The 26,634-nt window shown below is 41.1% G+C and overlaps 3 protein-coding genes and 1 long non-coding RNA gene across 7 annotated transcripts in view; 1 reads left to right on the top strand and 3 right to left on the bottom strand.

Annotated features, from left to right (window-relative positions):
* The window catches only part of LOC129408153 (uncharacterized), a 39,684-nt gene extending 30,012 nt beyond the window's left edge, over positions 1-9,672 (bottom strand). For 3 of the 4 annotated variants that reach the window (XR_008631842.1, XR_008631843.1, XR_008631840.1), the window contains exons 1-3: positions 9,347-9,672; positions 3,075-3,404; positions 1,169-1,309 (exon numbers count right to left, since the gene is read on the bottom strand). This is a non-coding gene — a long non-coding RNA (uncharacterized LOC129408153). The remainder of the gene's footprint in view (positions 1-1,168; positions 1,310-3,074; positions 3,405-9,346) is intronic. The other variant, XR_008631844.1, reaches the window with a different exon arrangement.
* A 460-nt stretch (positions 9,673-10,132) lies between these two features.
* Positions 10,133-12,626, bottom strand: myca (MYC proto-oncogene, bHLH transcription factor a). The gene is made up of 3 exons (XM_020935688.2): positions 12,401-12,626; positions 11,429-12,118; positions 10,133-11,138 (listed from the first exon to the last, which is right to left on the bottom strand). The coding sequence occupies exons 2-3, from the start codon at positions 12,078-12,080 to the stop codon at positions 10,504-10,506; spliced, it is 1,287 nt and encodes a 428-aa protein (XP_020791347.1). The 5' UTR covers positions 12,081-12,118; positions 12,401-12,626; the 3' UTR covers positions 10,133-10,503.
* A 5,261-nt stretch (positions 12,627-17,887) lies between these two features.
* ankha (ANKH inorganic pyrophosphate transport regulator a) lies at positions 17,888-24,480 on the top strand. The gene is made up of 12 exons (XM_020935604.2): positions 17,888-18,390; positions 19,247-19,463; positions 19,620-19,738; positions 19,865-19,948; positions 20,033-20,203; positions 20,460-20,594; positions 21,062-21,154; positions 21,228-21,320; positions 22,493-22,622; positions 22,727-22,850; positions 23,002-23,101; positions 23,842-24,480. Exons 1-12 carry the CDS (start codon positions 18,295-18,297, stop codon positions 23,962-23,964), a joined length of 1,485 nt encoding a protein of 494 aa, XP_020791263.1. The 5' UTR covers positions 17,888-18,294; the 3' UTR covers positions 23,965-24,480.
* LOC110169992 (uncharacterized) overlaps positions 24,471-26,634 on the bottom strand; it is an 8,234-nt gene continuing 6,070 nt past the window's right edge. Inside the window, exons 10-11 of the mRNA XM_055150872.1 lie at positions 26,551-26,634; positions 24,471-25,400 (exon numbers count right to left, since the gene is read on the bottom strand). The exon at positions 26,551-26,634 is cut by the window's right edge and continues 186 nt beyond it. Of these exons, the coding sequence (XP_055006847.1) occupies positions 25,209-25,400; positions 26,551-26,634 (276 nt within the window). The 3' untranslated portion in view covers positions 24,471-25,208. The remainder of the gene's footprint in view (positions 25,401-26,550) is intronic.

Genomic DNA, 26,634 nt, shown 5'->3' with positions numbered 1-26,634 from the left:
GCTCCATTAATCAGAGCAGGATGGGCCTGCTGGGCTCTGTGGCACTGACGAGGTGTCACTGCTATGTTTTTACAACTGTCCTCCAACAACACAAAGTCATACAAGACGTATGGAAAACCATTCACGATCCCACTAATAATAAGCAAACATTATTTTAACATGCAGGGCTCAAAGTCTTGGTTTCACACCTTTTCAAAATAATAACACATGGACAAAAGAAATTTAAGTTACATTACATGATATGGGCACTGTGTGTGCCAACAGAAGGTACTGATGCTCATGCACCAGCTTACATACACCCCAGTGTTTTTGAAAGTGCGTCCACATAGATTTTTATAATGTAGAGCTATTTTTAGTCTGAAGGCAGCCTTAGTCCCAGTTGGCAGTGTGTGTGCCACATCTCCAGCAGCTCAGACCCATCCCCAGAGAGAAGAGGGTGCCAGGGGTGACAGGGTGCAGCCAACGACAGGGACAGAGACACGGAGGAGCACTTTTATAGTATGATTCAGCAGAGTATCAGTGTCCACAGATGGCAGGCTGAGTCCTATTGACTTACATAGAAGGGGGTGAGAGATACTCCAAACTACCCCAGGGACATATTGAACAGGGGTGAGCTCACAGGGCTATTTATAAGTATTTAAAAATAAAGATGAGAAATGAGAAAATGCAAGCAAGGCATTAGTGAACACAAATTCTAGATCATTCTTGAAATGAAAGAGTTTTGAGTCACAACTCATGTCCAGTTAATATCTTTGTATAACCTTTAACAGGTTACTTGTTATGTTATCTGCCTTTTCTGAATGTTCTCACTTCATGGTGATTGGTGAAAAGCAGCGTGTCATTCAGAGCATGACGGAGGTTGACAAATAGGAGTGGGTGCGTCTATGTTTAAGTATAGAACTGCATTTAACAGAGGAGCACTCAATCACATGTTGTTTAAAATGTCAAAAGACATGGTCAATACATCTACAGTGAAATATCTTGGGGGCGGGGGTGTTAACCGATTCTGAAAACATACAAAAGCAGCAAGATCATCCTCAACTGTATATTTCACTACCACTAAAATGAGGCCTGGATATTTTCTCCCCTGTTTTACCAATGCCCATTACTGTCTGTTGCATCCTGGAGGTTACTATCCCTTTTACATTTGACTAGAGCAGTGCCTCACCTCATTAGTGGCACGGTGCATTCTTTCCTGCAGATAACTGGAGTGACAAACATGGCGGCGCGAGGACAGGACCAGGGCTGCAGAGGACGTCCCGGGACCCCCTCGCTGTCTTGACATTCACCGAGGGGCCTTCACACAGGCCTAAAATAACACACAATAAGAAGAGACGGACGGGAGGTGAGAAAGTGATTTGGCCTGCTCCCAGCATGTCACTGGAGACATTTGGTTCAAGACTGACGACTCCTCCGCAGCTACTGTAACTGCACTATACCACTAGTCAGTATTACTAAACAGAAAACTGCTGGCATCACAAATGTCAAAAAAGTCCCATTTCTTTCTAGAAGGACACTGATGCATAAGTAAGATTTATAGAAAGAGGCAGTAGCAAAAGTATTAGTAAATCCAATAATGGTGGATGCAGAAGTAGCAGTGGTAGTAGTAGTAGAAATAACTGTCATGGTAAGATTAAATATATCACATAAATCACAGTTTGTAGTCCTCTTGATGAAAATGCCTAAACTGATCACTGACGATTTGAGAAGAAATGGATTCAAACTGTACTTGTAACCTACAGTAAATAAAACGAGTGTTGAATTGTTTGGTCTTCTCTCTTCATTGCATGTTATAAAGTTCTACCCAGTGATCTGCAAGACTGACACTTGTATGGAGATGTCCTGGAGATCCACCACATTAACCTTTAGCTGAGCCTTTAAATCAAGCTAATGAATTCTGCAGACAGACAGCAGCTGACCTCTGACCCCCGATGAGCCAGGCCAATGACGAGACACTATTAATATTTCATTAACACCGTGGTAACGAGCAGTAAACGATGGCGCACTTGTCGCTGCCTAGTCATACATACTTGGACTGGTCATTTTGCAGCAGATTAAAGCCGACATTTAGGATTATAGCAATTGATGTGCATTTCAAAGTGGGTAGGAATTTTAGAAAGCAATTTTGTTAATTACTTTTCAGAAGGTTATGGTGCAAAAACTCGTTAGCGCAAATTGTTAAGATGCTCAGAAATAAGCTGTCCAACTTATACATTGTTATGTCCCTGGACTTTTTTTTGAAACTTGATTTGCCATTTATGATTTTGATTGATTTTTTGTGACTGCATGACAATTTTGTTGTTTATTTTAGTGGAAACAAACATATTCACTGTTTTGATTATTAAAATAGACATATTTCATATTAACTTTGCACAAATAGTGGTTTAACAAAGAAATATTGTCACTAAAATAAATGTTTTTGGTTCCTAAAATAAAAGCAATATATCGATTATCGCATGTATCGCCATATTGTGAGCCATGTATTATATATCGGATTGAATAATGAGGGATCCTGTGATTCCCAGCCCTATTCACAATGGTTTTAGGGTACATTTATACTTGTCCTGGTTTGAGCAGTTTCAATATAGACTTGATAAAGACTTGTTTGGTTCTATTGTAGCCCTGGTTAAATTCTGATTTAGTCCTGATCTAGTCCCAGTTTAGTTTTGGTAAAGTCTCAGTTTAGTACCAATTCTGAGTTGGTGAGTGAACAAGTATTGGCACAAACAAACTGTCAATCCAGTTATCTCTCTCAAAGAGACCATGATTGGTCAATGAGTCTCCAGGAAGATTTGTATCCTTACAAAAATGAATAATATTTGTCATCTTTTCGTACCAGGAAGCTAAATCGCCACTTAAACTTAACCCACATACAATTATACACTACCACCCATGTCAAAGCCACCACACAACAATGGCTATGGTGTTTCTGGCACAATAAAACTGCAGATTTCCATATCAACCAGATTTGAATAGCAAATAGATTCACCGGCCGAAAAGAGGTTCAGGCTTGTTGGACTTGCCGCACATGTCCGATTACTCAGTCTTTTTAACACGGCCCACATAAGCTTTACCTGTCAGTGCCGAGGGTAAACAACCGTCTATCCATCTCCGGGCCCCTCCTCGCCTGTCAGGTCAACAATGGACGCCAGAAAGCCACTTATTAAACGTGTGGGCAGGCAGTCTCTCAAGAGCACCACTCCAACAATGCCATGACAAATAAACACAGTTATGTAGGTCAGTCCAGCAGTTTGTTCTGAGGTAAGCTGACGGCTAAATCAAATGGACCCATCGGTCTGGCCTCTGACTCATCGCACCAACGGAGAGCCGAGGAAGAGGCATGAAGAACCACAACACTGCCCCAATGCTGCTCTTCATCAGGTGGAGGCTTGCCGGTTTTGTGCCTGGAAAACATGAAAACCATGTTATTTGGGTTTGTATTTTAAAGAATTCACAGAACTCTGGTTACATAGTAAACCTTGATGGCAGATTCATATACCATATATACCGACTATAAGGTGCACCGGATTATAAGGCGCAATATCAGTAATGTTGAATTCTCTCGTCTATTTTCATACATAAGGCACACCAGATGATAAAACGCATTAATTGAAACAAAGGGACGTCACTTGAGACTGATACCTTAGCGCAGGCATCCACGATCCATTGGCAGATCATAACTCGCCCGGCATTGCCTCCCTGTCTTGGAGAATGTGTATTATGAATGTGAAAGTGGGTGGATAAATGAGTAGTAATGTGCTTAATGCAGCTTTGCACACATTGGTTTACGTTTTACAGAAATGAAACTTAAAACTACATGGCTAATAAACACTGAAAAACAGCTTACTCCTTGTGCCACTGATGCGGTCAGCTTCTGTTGGACTAAAGAACACGACCCAGTGGAATACGTGTGTTCTCTATGTGACAGAGGTTGTGCTACTGATGGTGAGTCTGTTCTGTGCTTCTATCGCGATGGAGATGGTTCATGTGAAACTTTTCAGAGATTATATTCTGTGAGGCACCTGACTTTGGTAGCCATAATGGTCCAACAATCCATCAACCAGTGCAGCTTTGTAGTTTACCAAAGTCTTAAAACATTTTGACAGATTTTTGAGCACTGTGTACCACATAAAATCGGTTTATATATGACAAAGCTCTATTCTTATTTTCACTAAATAAAAATTTTGAGCTGTAAATCATTGAACCAATGAACTAAAACACTTCACATATAAACTACAACTTTACAGTGGATGTACTCTAATGTACTGTATGCAATGTTTCATTAATATCATGCTATTATATTATACTCATTAGCAGAAAAAATATGAGTTTTTTTTTTTTTTTTTTTTTGCATCTTAAAATGTATCATTGCATCCCTAGTGGGCAACCCCTCTCTCTGTTTCTCTGCTGGGACTGGGGAAGTCCAACCTTTTGGCTCTGTTTACATCAGTGTGATTCAGTGCCACATACTCTGACACACTTGTGCTGGTGAGAGCAAAACTCATTCACAGAAACACAAACTGTAACTGTCTGCAACATGTAGACAGTTACTTTTCCATTTGATACTAATGTACATGCAGAAGAATGGAAAATGTTGAGAGCCTGTGCAGAAGAAGCAGTTTCATTTGCCCCAGAAAATGTTGAATTGGAGTGATTTTGAGAGAACTAAACATCACACTTTCCACCACTACAGTTCAATGTTGATGTTTCAAACAACTGAAAACCTAATTGAGAAAGTCAATTCTACTGGTGAACTCAACCTGATTCAAAAGCATTGTGCTTTCTGATGTTCCTTTGAGCAAGACAGTAAGCCCATCCTCAGAATGATCTTCATTAAAAGTGCAAAAGTGAACTGTAAAGTACATAATACAATACTGCTAGCAAAAATGGCCTGTGCATGTCCAATTTTACAACGGATAAATAGATTTTGTATTGAAATGTTTAGAATCAGCACACACATTTATTATGAAACATATCTATGCTTTGAGAGAGGCAGGTTCTCCTTACATTTGATCAGTGATCAGGCCCTTCCATTGTAATTTGAGGTCGTAGTGCAGTCTCTATTCATACATGAGTCAACATGAGATGGAAAATAGAAACTGGTCATTATATAGTTCTTTTACAAAGAATGAGCTTCAGGAATCTTCTATTCAGCCCAAATCACAGAGAGTAGTGTCACTGACTGCATTTGCTGCTCATGTTCCTTCACGTAAATTGCAGTATTCATGACAGACTAAATTGCCATGGTGATTTGGCATATATAGCTGTTTTAAAGCATCAGGAACATTGGGTACTTTTGGGATGCTTTGAGGAGGTCAGACGACATGTTTCACTCACAGACCATCAGTGGAACTGATTGAAACGCTGCTGGGTAGTTCTGACTCTGCAGTCAAAATGCTCTTTTGCCCTAGAGCCACAGAATACATATTCATTAGATTTTTGAGCAGGGAGAATCATGTTTAAACTGGTTCTGCTTAGTCTAGAACACAAAGTTAAATAAAGCTCTCTATGGCTCGTTACAGCAGAACATTTTCCATATGCTATGTGCTGCCAGTGTCATCAATCACTGCTTAGGCATCTGGCCAGGTTCCAATGTAATCCTATTAGTATCATCTAAGGAGACAAATAGCTTACTAAGTAAATACTTTTGATCAAAATGAAAGTTTTTCCCCCAAATTACTACTATTGTGAATAATGGTTACCCTCTTTTTCTCATCATCTAAAGTCACTGGTGTATTATTGCACCCCAGTTGTGGTAGGGCAAAGAATTGATATGACAGCACTTTCTAGTACTTTCTGCTCTGACCTTAAAAGTGCTGTGTCCTTGGTCTCCTGTGTAGAGGAGGGACAGCACCAGGCCTATGGCAGAGGGAGCTCTGGTCCCGCCTGGACTCCAGCTCTGTGGTGCGGGGACTCCCTGCATACAGAACAGGCTGACCTGATTGTGAGGACATTTTCCATGTGCTGAATCTACATTCTGAGTCTGCACTGCCTCATGCCGCTGGATCAAGGATATAGAGCAGATGCTTTAACTTATGTGCAGTGTGAAAAGAAAAACAGGAGAAGAATCAAGAAGGTTTTCATTCCCCTTTCTGTTTGAGATCATAGAGTAAATTAGTTATTAGCATATGAATATACACAAGTATTGTTGTCCACAGTTAGTATTAGTAGTATTAGTGGTAGTAAAAGTAGTTTTCAGCGGAGCCCTAGTCATACTGTCCAAAACAGTCAGAGTTTGGGACCATGTTACTGGTTGCTAGATAATAAGTGATATATGCTCACTCTTTACCTTGGTCTTCAACATTCTTGCATACTATTGCTGCAGACAGCACAGCAATGACTTCTCCAGTGCAGCTTTTATTACCAGCTGCTTATACAGTATGTCTCAGTTCATTTCACACACAAAGCGATCAAACAGTTGTTCCATGCATCCCTTCAGTATCCCGCAGTAATGCTTTATACTGGAAGTGTGCCTGCATCTTACTGTAAAAGCCAATGAGGTTACTGCTGACATCATTCACCAGAGGGACCAATACAGTTACATAAGAGCCAGACACAGCCGAGTGCCCCCAGCTCTCCCTCTCTCTCCCCTTCTCCGCTCCATACATAACACTATACTTCCTGAATATTTAAGTCTATATATCTGTAAGCAGCTGTGAAATTATTCAGCAGAATGGCTGCCATCCAGCCTGATGTTCAAGAATTATGGGTCAACAAATCCTCTATATTTGGCCTGTCACTATAACACATTTGGAAGACAATTTTATGCAGCGGATACAAAGATTACGGAATAATAACAAATGTATACCATAGACAAAATATATTGTATCTTAAAATAAATAAATAAATAATAATCCTTTATTATTATCCATCTAAATCTCCAAAGCTCAAAATGCTCTGTTCCACCTTGCAGTGCCATGTAGTGGTAGCTTTTTACCTTTTGTACCTTTTACCTTTTGTTCAGTAGAGATTTGCAATTCCAGGGCTGACTCATCATCAAAATGATTCTAATGAAGGTGTATAGAATTTGAATCCAGAATGGAACATTTCCAGTATTATCATGTGACATTACAAGGTGGAACAGAGCATTTTAAATTTGAGAAAAAAAAACAAAAAACTGCAGGATATGTGTGTTGAACATGTGTGAATGAAACAAAGCGCAAGCACTCCGGGTATGTTTTTGATAAAGAAACAACATTATGAAATAGATTTTTTAAAAATTGTGTAATATGGGCCCTTTAATCCTTTATTTCCATTGAGACTGAGGCAGATAGACCGTGATGTGGCAGTTTGTTTACTTTGTTTGTCAAAGTTGGACGTCCTTCCTGCAGACTTTACACATGCAAAGTTGGAACCGGTTACATGCTGATTGGTGGGAGCAACACTGAATCCACTATGCCACTGTCGCTGCTGGTCACATGCAATGATAACAACAATCTGACATAAGACTGAGCTTGGTGCCTAGTAACACACTGAACTTTGGCAGCTCCACTAACACCAGTATAAACATTAAGAACATTCAAATAAGCCGCAATGTTCCCAATATAGAAAAGTGAGGTCATCTTATATGAAAAGCTACATCAAATTAAGCAGACAAAGAGAGTTAAAACTTGATCTATTCCATCTTGAGTAGTGAAAAACACATTATATAACTACATAGTACAGACCACCTCCATGTATTCCTGGGCCTCTGAAGTTTCTCTAAGTATGTGTGGAGTCCTTGTGGTATAGCCAGAAGGTTTGGCTTTAAAATTAGCCTGAAAAAAACTTTGAAATGAGATGGTCTATTATGCAGAAGATTCAGACGGGAATATCTGAACTTGGAGGAGGAGCAGAGAAGCAGAAAAGCAATTGGGTTACAGCAAGTTTTAAATTCAGAATGTTTCTTTAGGATTAGTAATCTTTTATGGACTCTACTTAACTTATAAAAAGAGTGCAGTGTTTTATTTGTGTTAGAAGTGGAAATACCTGTGGTCTTTGATGTAATGGCCCAGTTCAGTACAATATTATTATTAAGATCAAGATTAGATAAGAAATAGATGAAGCTACCAGCAGCCTTTATAGTTGAAATACAAAGCAGTGAGCAAATTGTTCCAATCCCATAAATATAAAAGATGGACACGATTGGCATGGGCATCTGGCTTAATTCATGACAAATTAACATTCAAATCACATCGTGCAAGGAGATGGATGGTTGGCTGTTGGTGACTGCATTGTACTTTGCATGACATATTAAAAAGGTAAATTCACAAATGTTGAACCTGATCACTTCTATTAGTGAATAGACTCAAGAACTCTCTGTATTACAACATATATATGTATTTGAACAATATTCATTTAAGATGTCACCATCAGTATTAAATATTATTGGTCCATGGTGTGATGTCATCTTGAACCCAACATTAGAATATAACATTGTATCTACTATAGCTATAGCCATGGAATGAGAAAGAGATGCATAAAAAAACAACAACATTGAGATTACAGTTATTTCAAAGATTCAAAGAGATTGCCACTTACATGGTGCCACTTACATGAGCCTACATAATTTCTAGTGATGGATTAACAGTCTAGACAATTTCTGGCCTGCTATTCAACCCCTCTGTACAACCGGCTGAGATGTAAAGCAATAGGGAGCACTGTACAGAGGTTTTATAGGGCAGCGTGTCAGCGGGGAGGATGCAGGTTGTCATGGAGGCTGCTTGAACCCAGGTTAGTCGCTTCCACATGACACTTTCCCTAAAGCCAAACAGCAGCACCCTGCCCACCCACACAGTGCCACAATGGAGCCACTCTAATCCTATCCTTTGAGGCTGCCTCTACTCTCACCACCTTCACTGCTCCACACTCTAAAGCAGACTAATGCCTTTTACACAGAGCTATACTAACACTTTATATGCAGATGTCTGCATAATTTGACTTGTCCTGTCTACAGTCTGCTTCACATCATTCACATTCATACAAGACAAAACAACTAAGTATTCAACACTACTCTCCATAGGGAAAGGATATATAATTCGAATGATCATTTTAAGACTGTACAAAGATGTTGATGAAAAATATTCCATGTGCACTTATACAATATTATACATTTGCAAATCCACAAGAAACGAACAAAGACATTACAAGACTAAATAACACTGAGTGCCACAGCACGGCTCTCTCCACGTGCGCATTAAAACGTTATAATTTTACTATTAGTTTTTCAACTTCAGTTTTTATGGCTATAGGCAAAAGATTTGGGTGATCTGCAGTTTGAATTCTTTATGCCACACGGGCTCTTTTGAACAGATAAATTATCAAAATAAAGCACGAAGAGCACTTTAGGCACACAAAGCCTGCTTACCTGCCAGTCCGATGTCTTTTCTTACTTCTGTAGGGTGCTTTATATTCCTAAATATTCCTGATCTGTCGCGTCTCCCAGACACAAATCTCGACCGCACTTCCATGTGCTCACGACCACGCGCTCCAGGCAGCGCACGGGATTTGGCGCGTGACGTCACGGCAAGGTTGGAAAGTCTGTTCATAAAGGTTACAAATGGTAGCTTATAATGACAATAACCTATCAACGTGAGCCAAGGAATCATTCAAAGTAGCCTTTATAAAAGATCACGGTGGATTTGCGCATAACGCGCTCATTGTGACTTCATCTCTAAGGTACACGCATATGCAGGCAAGCAATCAAACGTGCTGTTTCGACCATGAACTGTGCCTGATGATACGTGAGCAGTACGTGAGTGAGTGTGAAAGAGAGAGCCTGATCATGGAAAAGTCAAGTGTGCGCCAAAGCTGTTCCACTTCATAGACTGCTGCCTCTGCGGAGCTCACTTTCTCTGGTACCAAAACAACTCTCATTGATACCACGTGACTCCTGGATGTCACTCTTATTAATCACAGTAAACTATTTAACCCAGACTCTAGGGCTGGTTCGGCGTGGTTACAGTTAAGGGCAGCCCATTGGTTGATATAGGATGGTAATATTTTGTTATTATGGTCAGGCTGTTCTGTGTCTATGGTAAGACAATAGGAAAAATATTATAATTTTTTATGCCTTTATTTATTGCTGATATTGTCTAATTTGAATATGTGTGGTGAGTTTGAATGGTTTCATTGGAAAGGACACAGACACAAGTCAAGAAAAGCATTTTATATTTGAAAAAAATCTAGAACAAAATGAAAAACCAAACACTTGGTCTGAACATCCAGACAATTGAGATCCAAAAATACATTTTCTTAGGAAATATTTAATTATATACAAAACATAAAAATTTATATTTTAGTTTGGGTCATCAACATAGTAACCCATTTTCATATTTTATTAATAAAAATAAATTTTAAATATTTACTCCACCCATAACTTCAATTGAGGCAGTTTTAACATTGAAATCAAACAAGATTCCAAAACTTAATCTTGCATTTGCATGCAACAATAACTGTACACCCTAAGTCAATAAGTCGTGAACTTGCATAAAAAACTAAACTCAAAAGTCTGTAGTTGAAGGCTCAGGCTCGACAGGCCTGCAGCTGTGCCAGTCTTTGCTTTAGGAGTTCACTTTTCCTCCGCAGCTGCTCTTTGACTGACACCAGTCTCTGTTCGTCTGACTGCATGCTGTAGATGCACTCTGTGGCCTTTTTCAAGATCACCACTTTAGCTGCCTTCTCATTGTTGGCCACTTCGGGGATCTCATCCCTCAGTGCAAAGAAGCTGAGCTTGAGCTCGTTCCTCCTCTGGCGCTCCAGCACATTGTGAGTCCTTCTCTTGTCATAGTCCTCAGTGTCTGATGTCCGTGGACTCAAACACTTGCGGTTGCTGCTGATTTGCTTGAGCACTCTGTGGCTGTGGCCACCACTGTTACCGCTGCTGCCCCCACCACTACCAGGGCTCTCAAGCTTCAGCCTCTTGACGGCAGGCTGCTCGTGCCTCATGGATGGGTGAGCGGCGTAATTATGCTGGTGGGTGGAGACGTGGCACCTCTTGAGCACCAAAGGGCTGGGGTGCCTGCTCTCAGTCTGGCTCACGTCGTAGCGCTTCACCGACTGCCTCTTCTCCACTGTCACCACATCAATCTCCTCCTCTTCCTCCTGATCCTCCTGCTCCTCCTCTTCATCATCATCATCATCATCTGCATCCTCATCTTCTGCAACAGGCAAAAATACATATCATAATTATTTTGTTCAAAAACATGCATGCAAAACTTATTACAGTGGTCCCACTGTCTAACAGTGCAGCATTGCCTGTGGCAAATCTCAATTTGGCAGGGGTGGGACAGTGCAGAGTAGTCCTACATAACGCCTAGCAACCAAGAACCAATCGCATAAGAGAACATTAAACCCATTAATACTAAACATGCCTATCAGACACGTAATGCTGAGAAACCCTGGCAGTGGGAATATCAAAGAAAAGGGGTGTGTCTGTGATGGATCTTACCAGAGTCACTACAACTGCTGCTGCTGCTGCCACTGTTGGGCGGCGTGTCCAGTCCTAAATCCTTACTGGGCGATATGACAGTGTTCTGCTTAGGAATCTCCGCTACGGGGTAGGGAAACACCACTGAGGGGTCAATGCACTCAGACGCCGCGGTGCTCAAGTCCTGGAGGTAGCTGCTATTAAGTCTCCATGGTGCGCCCCCGGAGCTCTCCGCGTTATCCCCGCACGCGGACTCCTTCCTGGCAGCGTGGAGAGAGGCGAGCCTCTCGGACACGACCTTTTCCAGTTTGGCCGCTGCAGAAAATCCACTCCACATACAGTCCTGAATGATTATGGACTTGAGAAAGGTTTGGGAATAGTCCGCGTCGCAAATGATGCTCTGGTTGACCGCGTCATCGCCCAGAAACTCGGTGACCATCTCCAGCTGATCTGCCGTGGAAGGGAACAGACTGGACAGGGACGGCCGCCGGCTAGGGGACAGAGGAGGGGTCGGCAACAGTTCGAATTTCTTCCAGATGTCCTCACTCGGTGCCGGGGGCTGAAGCTGCTGGGGGTAGAAGTCCTCCTCCTCGTTATTGTAGTAGAAATAGGGCTGCATTGAATCATAGTCGTAATCATAGTTTTTACTCGCCAAACTTGGATTCAGCGGCATGGTGCAAGGTCTCTGTCGTCGCTATCCGTGTTGGGAATCTGGTTAAAAAGAAGCGAGTGATTAGTTGTCTGTGCAATGCTTGACAGCGATCATGCCTGCAATATGTCAATGTAAGCAACGTCACATGGCCAGTCCAAAACATCGATCTTGTCTGCACGCCTTGAGTGCACGCACCGCTTGTCTGCAGCAGGTGCTTAAACTACAACTGCAAATATAATACCAAGAATGAATGCCCTTCAGGTCTGCACTAAACGCAAACTGTACATCTGTCTGTCACTGAAGTCTGACTAGAATTCAAAATGCCCACTGTCTAGGCTTACCTTTTGGGTTTAAATCTCACGGTGGAATATAGCAGAAAAGCCACAAAAAACGGTAAAAATAAGTAAAAGAGGGTTAATCCAATGCAAAAGTTGCATTTAATCCGTTGCGTGCAGTTTGTGTGAAGGCGTGGGAAAAGTGCATGCGTTGTAAAGTTGTAGCAGGCTGCAGAGGCGAGCCGGTGGGTCCGACGCGCCGTCTGTCATCAGCAGCGTGAGAATCACAGCTGAGCGCTATGAGCAGCTTCATAAAGGGGATACAGAGCCTCTCGCATGTATCCCTCCGCCTTTTCCCGCGAAACGCTAACCGGCTCTAAAACGCCACATGTCCTTTTAGAAATCTCTCACTTACCATAAAAAATATTAAGAATAAAATAAACACCTTCATTAAAATCCACAATGACCAATTTTGTCGAGTTTCCTCTCGTTAATCGGTGTATACTTGAGATCTAACCGGAACTATTTTCTGAGCAAAAGTGGGCGGGGTCATAGTAGAGTACCATTCACCAGCGAAAAATACTAATGTGGGTAGCAGTAGTGACAGATAGCTAATTATGTTGACTTATTTCTGTAATATCCGGACGAAAATAGAACAAAACAACCTACTATACATCAGCTGTGACTAACTACTGAGTGCATTTCAAATTTGCCCCAAATCAAAACATGTAAGGTTTGCGACGTTAAGTAGCTTGTCAATTTGTCCTAAAGAGCGCGCCCATTTGAACTCAAGGTTATTAGACCAGAGTACACATACACAATGGTGCAAACGGGCACCTGCGACATCTTTGCAGACGTCTTCATTACAAACCTAATAAGTGAAGCTCACAGGTGCTGCGTCTTACCTCGGTGTCCGCAGTTCCTCAAATCATTTAGATTTATCAGACATGCACTTGCAAACTAACTGGGGTATCATTGTTGCATCAGGAATTCCACACGTTTAAACCAGTAATAGGGCTGTCAGATAATTTCTCTGAACCTCAACTTTCGATGTTAAACAGATTGACATCAATTAAGAACAGGAAGGAAGCAATTATAGGTATGATAAGTGCAGGCTGGTGCTGCTAGAACTAAGCTCTAACCCAGCCCTAAACCTGGGGCAGTGGAATGGGTTTTTGTGGACTCGGAGCGCCCTCTGCTGGACAAAAATGTAAAGACTGGAGCGGGGCCAGGTAGGTGCAGGGTCACAGACAGAATGGAGGTCAACAACACCAAATAGTGAACTCTTACAAGTACAGTGGGTAAATTATTTATTTTAGTGTTGGTTTTTTTACACACACACACACACACACACACACACACACACACACACACACACACACACACACACACACACACACACACACACACTATATATATAATTAGATAATCTGAAGTTAGTAGTATGTTAACTGTGGGTTACAATTTTATTAGGTTACTGGGTCACCTCATTAAAAAAAAAAAATCTGAACATCTCAAGAGCATCTAGCAACAATATATGCCTAAAACGATCCTTCAGAATAACAAATGTTTTGTCTATTAGTTCCCCCCTTATATTAAATGATCACAATGTTCTATTTTATCTTGTCCTATAACAAATAAAAATGTCTTTATAGAGCCCCTATTTCACTATTTTCTGATCCATGTTATTATGTTGTTTCCTCATCAGAAACATACCTGGAGTTGTGTTTTGTTTCATTCACACAAGTTTAACACACAAACATATTTAAGATGAGTTCTTCTCTCAAACAGAAAACACTTCTCATTGTGATGTCATGGTAATGCAGGAAGTGCTCAACTGTGTTTTTAAACTCCATACATCTTCACCAGAATCATTTGGGTTATTTCAACCTTGGAATTACAAGGCTCTTCTGAGCAAAAATGAAAAGATAACTTGAACACTATCACAAAGTGGAACAGAGCAATTTGTGCTTTGGAGATAGACTAATAATAAAGGATTACTGAAATGTGTGAATGAAATACAACACAACTGTGGCTTTGTTTTTGATGAAGTAACATTATAACATGGCTTAAAGCTCATAAAAGTCAGTTTTGTATAAATACATTAATTTCCTGAACATAAAAAAATATAGCACGAGAAATGAACTAATATGGTGATATTAATATGCCTATCATATGTTCCAGAGTGATGAAAACCATCATTAACAATTCAAAACAAAATATAAAATCTTTTGGAAGGGAAAAGGTGCACAAACTGGCTGGAGTTTGCCAGTAAAGTGTCTTCTCTGGTTTACAAAAAAGTGAATAAATAAATAAATAAACTAAATTGATAGGTCTAACTTACAGAGCAAGCAGTACTTTAACTGGAATTGGAGTATGTATGTTATCATTGCAAAGCTCCCACCTGAACTGAAAGCCTTATCCGCTCTCTTCTGTGCTCACTTCCTCCTGTAGGATGCTGTTGTGGATGATAGTAATCCTAACCACAGGACTGGTGTTATTGGACCCGGATATGCCCCCATGGACTTCTCTTCCCAACGTCTGGAGCCACGGAGAACGCTTCCTCTGATAGTGAGTAGACTGGAACAGGGAATGTTTGATGAAGATTGAATTTCAACAGTTTTAGTTTTGAAAATTAACAATTAATGAAGAATAACAAATCCACTTGAGTGTGCTTTTAAAGGTGCATTATATGTCTCCTGAATGGTGGATTGTATGCCACCTGCTTGTCTCCATGGAGAGGCCTATATTTCACAGTTTGGCATAAAACTGTGAAACATAGGCATAAAAACATAAATTATATAGTTGAATCAATGCAAAATTGATAAGTTTAATGCCACACTGTGAAACATTCCAGGTGAAGCAATAACATCTCCAATTAAACAAGCCTGTACCTTCCACCAGAAAAGTTATACAGTGGACATATAACATTACATAAAACCATTTTTCAAGAACAAAACTTTTTGGTCTTTCACAGTGTAAACTACTGTATTCTACGATTACTTTATTGGTGATGTACAACTAGGCCCACATTTGATATCACACCTTGTCATAATATGGTACAAACGTTGGGATTTAATTGGTTATCATTTTATGTCTTAATAATAAAAGGAATGGCTTCAAGTCAGAGTCAGAATCCCACCTTAGTTATCCTTCTTGGTATACTTTACGTACATAACATACACAATAGTTAGAATGTCAGAAGTGCAGGGTCCCCAGAGTAAAGACAGTTCAGCATGATGTGTGGAAAAAAGCTGGAAATCGATGAGTGTTGAACCCAGACACTGCCAGTGAAGCACTGAGCGGCAGGATGCTACCCAGCTAATTGTGTCATGAATTATTGATGCTGACAAAAGACATTTATTGACAAAGACTGAAGGAGGAAACTATCCCTAACCACAGTTACATAACACTTTTTGACCTTACTGTGGAGAGGAAGGCTGTGGATATACTTTGGTGCCAATAGCCAAATGTGGGACTAACATACAAGTCTAACTCATCTATCACTGTGGACAAATGCATTTAAGACATAGTCCTCTAAAATTGGACATATTCTGCTAAGTAAACCATATTTGTAGATTAGAGTCAAAGCATCTCTTTAAAAAACAAACAGAAGTGTGTGATTTGTTCTAAGTATACACAAAACAAAAAAGCTGGAGGTGTCTTCACACACACAATAAAATTCAGAAGTACAAACCGTGCTTTTAGCACATTTGGATGAAAGAGTCATTTCTTATAGTCCATATTTTATTGGAGTAGCTGTGTCCATCAAAATGTTGTATGATTGGGGTTGTATATCATAAGAAATTCTAGTATTCTATTAGTGTTCAATGTTATCACAATTTATGGGGGACCCCAACATGTGTCCATGTGTCCTCTCATTAGCCTCCTCATTAATAGATACATTGTCTATTTTAATATAGTAATTATGTGTTAATTGCATAATTTAGTTTGACTCTTTGAGTAATGACTTCATTGCCATATGTAGCCTTAAAACTTTTTTAGACAATGTGTACAATATTTGAAGTTGGCTAAAAGACATTAACACGTTAAATTGAACACTCTTGTTTTTTGTGGCACTGCTGCCCTCTTGTGACCATTTACAACATGACAGGATTACTATACATAAAAGTCAAAACCCTTGATTACTGTGCACATTAATTTTAAAGGATACATAGTATATGAAAGAACATGTGTTTGTATTTGTACCTTCTCCGAGCTATTTCAGTTTTTGAAGAGGGCACAGTGACTAATCACTGGCCACACACCACCATTCTTCAATCTCTACATATATTCATCTTTTTCTTTCCACAAAATGTAATCCTCCATGGTCACAGCCACTTAAAGGATTCTGTATGATGATTACTGATTATTGATCAATGAATTTATTTCAGCCCTACTTTGTTCAGGAGCGGCATATCCAATGAGAGGCCACACATTTGTGTGGTGAGTATGTGCAAGATAAAAATAGTAATGTCAGGCCCTCATACTCCAACACCAATGTGACATTATGAGCTTTCTGGTACTAGTTCAGACTGTCCCGGAGCTCAGTGACACTCTTGTCCAGATCAGGGAGGAGAAACCCCTGAACAAAACAATCAGTGTGGTGTCCTTTTATTCCTTCAAGGTGCAGTGTGTAACTTTTTGACTGGGGGCCCATCACCTGCTTGTTTCTATGGACATGTCATTGCTCTGCCTGGAATATTCCATAGTATGGCATTAGACTGCTCAACTTTACATTTATTATATTACTGGTGGTTTTACAGCTCAAAAATACGTAGAAAAACAGACATTCTGACTGTGGGCAGGATCACCACCAGAAAAGTTACACAATGCACCTTTAAGCACTGGCCTTTCCATAACACTGTTACAAAACAGAAATAGACTTGCTTTACTCTAAGGTATCCCTTCATTATTTTTGTGGTGCATTTTACAGGCATATTTGATTTACAAACTGCTAGGTCGAGTGACCTATGAAAAAACAAGCCTTGGCAAACCGCAAGAGGGCGTATGTGTTGTCTCCATGAGCCTACTCACTCCTGTAACATACTGGTATACGAAAAAGTGAATCTAAGTGATTATTACAGAGTTGTTGTTTTATTAGGCTGTTTTAAATGTGCAGAATAATGTAATTACATTGAATGCTGTGATCAGAAACGTTGTATACAAGTTTATGAAGCGCATGGAGGACTCATAAAGTGTCAGGTTCTCTCATGGATTCACTTATGAACTCTGGAAACATTGGAGGAACTGCTTATATAGGCCATAGACCATTGTTACTGTTTTGTTTGTCTTCTGTTTGTTTTTAAATGTTCTATATGGACCCACTGGAGTCTGAAATCAAGTTTGATAGATTGATTGATTTAAAGAAAGACGCTTGAAAAAATACGCAAGACAATGCCTTGTCAATCATATGGACCTTCTTTTATATGGTTCTCATTAATGGATAAATTAATGTTTGATTACATCCTTTTGTAACTCCAACAAATTTGGGCTGGCCAAGTATGACGTCAGCCATACGCAAGCAGGTGTAGATGCTTCAGCTTCGGGGATCGTCGACAACGGCCGAGCAAAGCCGAGCTCAGCGCAGACAACGCAGGCAGGGAATGTAATCCCCTCACTTCCCTGTTTTGAGATTCTTTCTCAAACGCAGTCTGCTCGTTTACATGGGACAGCTTATGTTTTTGGGTTGATGTCCTTGAGCATCCATCCACACCCATTGGACTATGATTTGCGGCAACGATGCGCCGGTGTGAGATTTCCATTGACCTTCTTTGGAGCCGCTCAGCAGCACCACAACACTGAAGGCTGGCCGCCGCTCCCGGTGCTGTCTTCTCCGGTGACCCCCGCTCCCCTCGGCTAACGCAGGTGCTCTGATTGCCTTTCAATCGGTAATCTTTGAGCTTTCTATCCATCAAGACCGAGGCAGATGCCCGTCGCTCTGTCATCCCGGCATTACTATGGTGGAGTTTCCATCCCTCAGCCCTTACTGGCCTCTCCTCCGCTTCCTGGTGCCTTTGGCTATCACCAATGTAGCCATCGATTTGGGAGAACAGGTATGCTGCTCATTTATTTGTGTCCTCCTTAGGCAGTACACCAGAAATACAACCTCTAATCTAGTGCGTAATACCAGCGGCCAATGTCTGTGCGTCAGCCGCTCGTGCCAACCATCGTTTGTGATCGCGCTGTCGCTGAAGCTTGTCTGACAGCTTTAACGCGTTATATCGCACTCATTATTCAGTTACTATTGAATGTTTGAGGCAGTTGTCTGAGCCGTTTGCGTGTCGAGCGAGGAACGCTGGAAATATGCATCCAGGCGATGGTTGTATTATTTAGAGAAAGGAGGGGAGACTCCTCACCCAGTGTAAGGCCCTTTTAATTTGCGTAAACTCCAACCAGCGCTGTCACCAAAGTCACCCCGGTGTGGAGCTCTGTGTGAGCTCCGTGTGGCGCTCTCACGACACCGTGTGTTTTGTTTTATCACAGCGGATCAAAGCGGTACAGTACGCGCCTACTTCTCCTCTCTCCTGTTTTCGTCTCGTATATTTCCGGTCTGCAATGGCCAGATGACTGATCTTGCGTCTGCTCTCACCCAGGGGACCTTATGGGTGGTGTGACATCGAAAAATACACTGAGGCACGGAGATGTGCGGATTAAGTTTATGCAATGGCTCTGTCCGCTGGTATAAATAGCACACTATCATGCAGAGGGAAACAGTATTAGTAGTAAAGGAAAAACTGAAAGAAGGTGCCATGACTACAGACCAGTGTCCAACCACTGACTGAAGGTCCAACTGTGTACTCAGATGTTATCTAATTGAGTTTCTTTATAACCAGCACGTGATCAGTAAACTGGTCTTGTGAGGCCAAAGTCACTCCAAAATGAACTCTGTCACCCTAATGTCTTTTCCAGGCTCTCAACAGGGGCATAGCCACCGTCAAAGAGGACACAGTAGAGATGCTGGCCAGCTATGGTCTCGCATACTCTCTGATGAAGTTCTTTACTGGGCCCATGAGCGACTTCAAGAATGTGGGGTTGGTGTTTGTTAACAGTAAGAGGGACCGGAGGAAGGCGGTCCTGTGCATGGCAGTGGCTGGAGCGATTGCCTTCATTCTTCATATCTTAATAGGTGTGTGGGAGCTGTAGTTGTCCACATGATGACAAGGTTTTGCTTAAACCACCCTGTACTATAGTTACCTCTGTACATATATTCCAGAGTAAAATAAATCTGCTTAGTGTGCATATGTGGTAATGACTGTGACTGTGTTGCTTCCTGTTTCTATAGCCTATACAGATTTAGGTTACTACATCATTAATAAACTGCATCATGTGGATGAATCAGTGGGACACAAGACAAGAAGAGCCTTCTTATACCTGGCAGCATTCCCTCTGTTGGATGCAATGGTGAGTGGACAGCAGTGCGACCTGTGTAATTATCTAAAACATAGAAGTACTACACTTCCACATGACAGTTAGTAATCTTACTGTAAATGTTATTGTTGTTATTGTAACATTATTGTTTGTATGTAGGCATGGATTCATGCAGGGATCCTTCTCAAGCACAAATACAGTGTGATTGTAGGCTCTGCCTCCATTTCAGATGTGGTGGCCCAGGTAATGTAACTTTCACGATGAAACGCTTGCTTTGGATATGACAAAAACAATGAGATGTTCTTGGTTTGTTCTCTTGGTGTGCAGATTGTGTTCGTGTCCATTCTCCTGCACAGTAACCTGCAATGTGTGGAGCCAATGCTTATCCCCATCCTGTCCTTATACATGGGTGCCTTGGTCCGTTTCACCATTGTTGGTCTGGGCTACTACTGCAACATCCATGATAATATATTAGAATCCAGTGGGCTTGATGTGGGGGTGAGGCCAGACTATTTCAGAATATTTTACATTCTATTTTGTTCATATTTATTTTCTAATGACTATAGTTATAGGAAATGTCACATGTTATGTTTACAGTGGGATGCTTATTCCATTTATGTTATACTTATAGAAGAATGGACTTGTATTTGTTATTATGTGTATTTTTTTGTCATGGGTGTTTTTGCTGCCTGTTTAGCATTTGCCATTCTCTGTTCTATTGCTGTGGTAATTTCTTTTTCTCTTAACCTTCCAGGGAGATGCAACTATTAAGAAGATGCTCAGCTTCTGGTGGCCCCTGGCCCTCATCCTGGCCACTCAGCGCATCAGCAGGCCTATTGTTAACCTATTTGTATCTCGTGACCTCAAAGGGACCACAGATGCTACAGAGGTGAGTGTGACAGTGTAAGTGCTACTCTTGGACATGACTTTACCTTGTTTAATAATTATATAATAAACTTTCTAGTCCATAACATTTCTTTCAGGTTCTATGAAAAGGCCAGATGCTCTCAGGCTCCTCTAGAGCTTTCAGGTTTAGCAGACTATAACTGTTAAAAGACAATACAAAATACAAAGCTTGTTTACCAGAACCAACTGGAAATCAGTCACACAACACTGGCTACTGGTGGTTTAGGTGATTCACACCCTACTGTAAAACTCCGGCCGTGGCACATGGCAAGTGAAAACATGGCTCTGCTGGTGCTTTTCATCTGTAGTGTGGAATCACTCTAAACTGTAGTAAAGGAATAGAGCTGTCTGAGGTGCACAAACAGTGCTGCTATAAGTGTGTGTGTGCTCCATGTGCCGTGTTTTCTAACATGATATGATGACTTCTGTTTGCCCTCTTTGTCATTGCAGGCTGTGGCCGTGCTCACCGCCACATACCCAGTGGGTCACATGCCTTATGGTTGGCTGACTGAACTCAGAGCAGTATACCCTGCTTTTGACAAGGTAAACCTCTCCCTATGTAAGATGTTTCTTACAGTGATCCTAAATTTTAATCTCTTAATTTTCCTCTTTACAGAATAATCCAAGCAACAAGCTCAATGCTGGGAGTCCTGTAACAAAAACACACATCAAACGGTTTACATTCTGCTGCCTGGCCCTGTCCTTAACAGTAAGAATCTGAGATAACTGTTGTCTTGTTGGTCAGCACTCACTCTCCAACTGACAGTTGGTTTGCTGTAATGCAAAGACTGAATTTCAGTTGTCTTGCATAACAGGTGGAAAAAACATGATTGGCAACATTCCCTGGCTACATACAAACTACTATGGAGGCACTGTTGGTGTACTTTGTGTACTTTCTTTGCCATCCTTTGGAGGTTTCAGGTTGCAGGGACACACACTAGGGTGGGATTTGTGAAGAGGCTAAGGGGGCTGTGTCCCCACCCCTAACAGTCCCCCTCCCAACTTAAGACCTTAATAAAATAGGCATTCACGTCAAACATATCGCTAACACATTCCTAAAGCCCCTTGCAGGTTGTTTTACAGGTACTTTGCTGCAGCCCTAGCGTTTGTGGCACTGTGCACTATTCTATAGACTTGTGTTTTCAGTTGTTCAGGCATCACACAGGTATTATTTGGTACACAACACAAACCTTTAGATTAGCATAACAGGAAGAGGCTATGGCTGGAGGCGGGATGGTATTGAGAGCAAGTTATAAACATGTATGCGAAGAGGGCGTGCACTGCCCTCAAAGGTACTGTGTTCCAAACGCACTGAAAGTTGTCATGTCAGGACTTGTTCTGATTACTCTTCAGGAAAAACAATGTTTTTTCCCCTCTCAGGTTTATATGGTTTATATTAGAAAAGCACTTTGGACAGAGATTTTCGCATTGTCTGTGGACCATGTGCTAACATAATACTTATTTTAAATAGCATTTCATTATTCATTAAATTAAGGTGCAATAATTATTGGAGCAACCCCATTGAATCAGGTCTGTAATATTTAGAAAAATCATTGTGCTTATTATTTGTCAAAGCAGTATTTGTTTTCACATATTGTGTGCTTTCATGCTTTCATTCACAAATCCAACTGGCTGAATGTTTTAGCTGTACTGGTCTGTTATAGTAAATGGGTTGGGTTCAGTCCTGGCGCATGTGCCAGTGCTACAGTCTTTAGGAACAATAGCATTGTCCATCATGTGTTTGTGTGATGGTTTCATCTGGACTTCAAAGGGCCACGTTCAATCCCAAAGCCCTTGTGATAATGACCCAGCACAGGCTGATGAGACGCTAGAATGGCACCTTCAATGTGAATCTAATTAGCTGTGCTCTTTTGTGCGCAGCTTTGTTTCATGGTGTTTTGGAGTCCTCATGTATCAGAGAAGATCCTGGTGGATGTCATTGGAGTGGAGTATGCTTTTGCGGAGCTTTGTGTGGTCCCGCTCCGAATATTCTCCTTTTTTCCTCTGCCAGGTACATAGCACAATGATTGTGGCCTGTTTCCTGTGCAGCTGGATTTCCTTTCTCACTGTAGCACTAACTCATGTATCTATATTTGCTCTGCTTGTGTGTGGCAGTGACTGTTCGGGCCCATCTGACTGGGTGGCTGATGACCCTGAAAAAGACCTTTGTGCTGGCTCCCAGCTCGGTTCTGCGCATCATCGTCCTCATCACTAGTCTTGTGGTGCTGCCTTATATGGGGTAAGCTAACGACAGAGGCCAGGTCACAAAGCTATCATATGACACCAGTACATGTATTATTTATCAAAGGGCTGTGTCATTCAAACACACATTTTAACCCTGAAATGAAAAATGGAAAACTGCACAATTAATAAAACTAACCTGTTTATAGGGTTCATGGAGCTACGCTTGGAGTTGGGTCTCTACTTGCCGGATTCATTGGAGAGTCAACTATGGTTGCCATAGCAGCCATCTATGTTTATAGAAAGCAGGTAAGAAACCACCTGAGCTAGTAATTGAAAGCCAGAGCACAGCAGATTACCAGTGATGGGTTCGGCATCTCGTATGCTCATGTTTGGTGTGTAACAAAAGTGCCCACTGTCTAGGATGGGTTTTCTCCTATGCCAAACCACACTGCTATGGAGCATATTTATGGAGTGTGCAGAAAGGCCTATGGCAGTCAAGCACACCAAAGAGTCTAGAACTTGCTCATACAGGGAAAGTCTCAGTTCCATTTCCTCACCTCATTTCAGTTCATCCAGTTCCTCAGCTGTTAGTCAACTGTGCCATATCAAGTGTCTCAAAGTGCATTCACCGCACAGAGGAAGCAAAGGAAGGAAAGCACAGAGGAAAAGTAAGCAAGGGTTCAGGAAGCAGACATCAAAAAAGATATAAAAAATGTCATTTGTCTTCTCAGAAAATTGTATAATTGCACCTTGCTAGTACAAGAACCGTAGCAAGATATATATTAATTAGTAAATTTAAATCAAATTTTATAAAGCAATGAAATCTGAAAATAAAGATTGTTTCCTTTCTGAGTTTCCTTTTGCAAGTTCCTCGCTGATTTCCTGTGGAGCAATCAAGGAGGTGAGGAAAAAGAGCTGAGACAAAGATTTTGCATCCCATAGTTTGGGATTTATGGTCTAAAAAGTTGGGGAAATAGGTTCTATTTCATACTGACTGTGCCTCCTAAAGTCAAATATTAATAATAGTGTGTGATCTCTGGTTCCAGAAAAGTGAGACACCCAATGAGCTGGTGGCGGAGGGAGAAGACGCTGCCCCCATGAGTGAAGTGTGCTCCAGGAATCAGATGGATGCCATTGAGGAGGTCCAAGAGGAGGAGGAGCAGGAGTGACTCAAAAGAAACTGGTCTTATCATGTGGACCAACACATGTGAACGCACAGTGTATAGAAGCCATGCACCTCATCTCCACTCATCTGTGTACATACCGAGACTTCCTCGCTACAGAGTGTTCATCCTCTGAATGTGTTTACTACAAACAAGGGAGCAAGAAGGATAGCAGCAGTGGTGGAAATGCCAAAAGTTATTGTTTTCTATCAGGACTACGAGGCTCTGCCTCACTTTGTTTTTGGGTTGTGCAATTGTTATTTACATACAATGGTGTATAGATTGTTTTTTTTAGGTAATGCAATATTGCATTGAGGGATCAGGAATCTCTCATTTTACCACGTGCGCTAGAAAGTCTGGTCATGTGTTAAATGCAGTCTGGGGTCGATTGTTTCGCCAAAAGATATTTTCCTGGCTGTCTTCATATTTTCTGTATATACTGTAAAGGCAATTCTTTTATGGCAAACATAGCTTTAATATTGACTTGTGTAGGGATCTTAATCATAAAAGACTTCAACAAAATGCTTGTTTATTTTTTAATGCCATCCAAATCAGCACTGCAGAACAGTCCTGCAAATTGCATTATATGGGTGGTCTCACTGTCACTTAAGGAAATGGTCTCATCGCACTTGACCAACATTCATTCTTATTGTGCATTATTTCTAAGGCAACATGGAGGACCAAGCAAGCCTTTACAGAGTCCAGGGCTGGTGGTTGGGACTGTTGCCAGTCTTCATAGCAACATTGGCACATTAGTTCTTTCAGAACAGCTTGGTTAAAGGCAACACGTTACACATAGAGTCTGACACACACTTTTGCATACTCGCATAACATACAGTCTCCTTCACACTTGTGTGACCTGTTATAACCTGATCAATTCATTCTTTCTAGAGTCAAACAAACTGCTTCATTTAAATGAATTTCCTTCACAAATTAATTATTCACAAGGTCAGGATCAAGGTGCCCAAATTCCAGTGTAAACCCCAGGGCATCATTCCATATTGTTGGCAGCTCTCCCATGTTGACATAAAGCCATTTACAAAAACCTTGTACGTTAAACATGATAGATAATTCCTGCTTCAACTTGTTTCCACCCGCAGCAGACCCATGTAATACAACAAAGATGATGCTCCTGGAAATGCTTTAACCCGAACCTCCTTACAGTACAGTAGAGTGCATGTAAAGCGCAGGGCCAGAGTTCTCATGCTATGTGGATGGACCTGAGGAGAGTGTGTATGGCAGCAGTGGCATCAGCTGCACTGGGGCTCCATGGGCACGGGCACATTGTAATGGCGGTCGTCCTCAGTGACCAGGCACACGTAGGGCCATGTGTCTTTGTGGTCATCTGGGTAGAAGGTGATAAACTCCTCTGTGTCGGCCTTGTACAGTCTGTAAACTTGAATGGTGCACTGTAAGGCATAGCCCAGTAGGAACATCTCCACCTTCAGAAGCAAGCACACAAACAGGAGAATTACAGGTTAGCACAAGTGTCCATAACAGCACTTTTCTACCTGTGTTTAATGAACTGCACAGGCACATTATACTCACAGACACGCCACCTTAATAATAATAGCAATGGAGATAAAAATCATACACGCCCTTTGTGTCTCTACCCCCAGGGCTGATGAGGCAATCCCCAGAATCAGCACACAAGCACAGGTACTGTCATGTCTTGGGATTGACCTGACCCAATAACATTATGAACTGATGTTAGTGAACAAATGAGTCAATAAGAAGGACAAATCATTGTTTGAGCAGCAGTTTCTCATGTTAGAATTCCCAAAAAACCCAAGTGCTCTGTTTAATCAGTTGGTCTAGTTTCGACTGGACTAGTAAATCAAACAGACGTTTACGCCTTGTGCCAGCACTTTCATCTCGCAATGTAGACACTGGAATTATATGGTTTTTGGAGTTCTCAAATAACTGAAATATCATGTAAAACTCTTTGTACTTTCAAGAGTTGCACTAAAAAAACATTAACATAACTGACACATGTCACCTGGTGTTTCTGAGGATCAGATTTCTATCATGTAGGTAAACACACACCAAAAATCTGATCAGAATATAAAGTTATCTGATTACTCTAGTTATATGATTTTTGCTTGTCTTTTTAACGTACCCACAGTTAAATGTTAACAGATAAACAAAGCTTGGTGCCATTTTGAATGCAATCCATTTGAAGGATTTCTAACCCACTTTAGCAGCAAATGCCCCATCTGGTCAGGACTAAATCTTAAGAGTAGAGCAAGTATGCACAATATATATTGCAATGGGAACGAGACTGCAATTTGAGTTGACACAGTCATCCAATGGCTGCAATTATTTAGATATTTATTTTGAAAAAACTTGTACCTTTTTAAAGCCTCCAAACATGTTCTGAAATTGATGGGATTTCTTGTTTTAGTTTATCAGTTCATATTTCAGTCTTCTCTCAAATTGTAATGGTCCTGGAGTTGTTTTCTATGTGTATTCTGAATTAAATCTTACTTTAACATATATCACAAAAAACTGTAATCAGCGTATCACAATTATTTATTTATTTATTTTTACTGTGCAGCTCACTTACACGTTCAGTCTATGGTTGTGTCTCACCTGCTCCATCCCTGCACTGAGGCCCACGTGGCTGAGGTGGTTGACGAGGAAAGAGCGGGGGCAGTCGGATGAGTCCCGGGCGAA

Source organism: Boleophthalmus pectinirostris, unplaced genomic scaffold (genome assembly GCF_026225935.1).
Source record: "Boleophthalmus pectinirostris isolate CB_2022bp ecotype Guang Dong unplaced genomic scaffold, ASM2622593v1 HiC_scaffold_15, whole genome shotgun sequence".
Taxonomy (NCBI): Eukaryota; Metazoa; Chordata; class Actinopteri; order Gobiiformes; family Gobiidae; genus Boleophthalmus; species Boleophthalmus pectinirostris.
The sequence above is the reverse complement of the archived record's forward strand: the minus strand, read 5'-3'. Positions and strand labels throughout refer to the sequence as shown.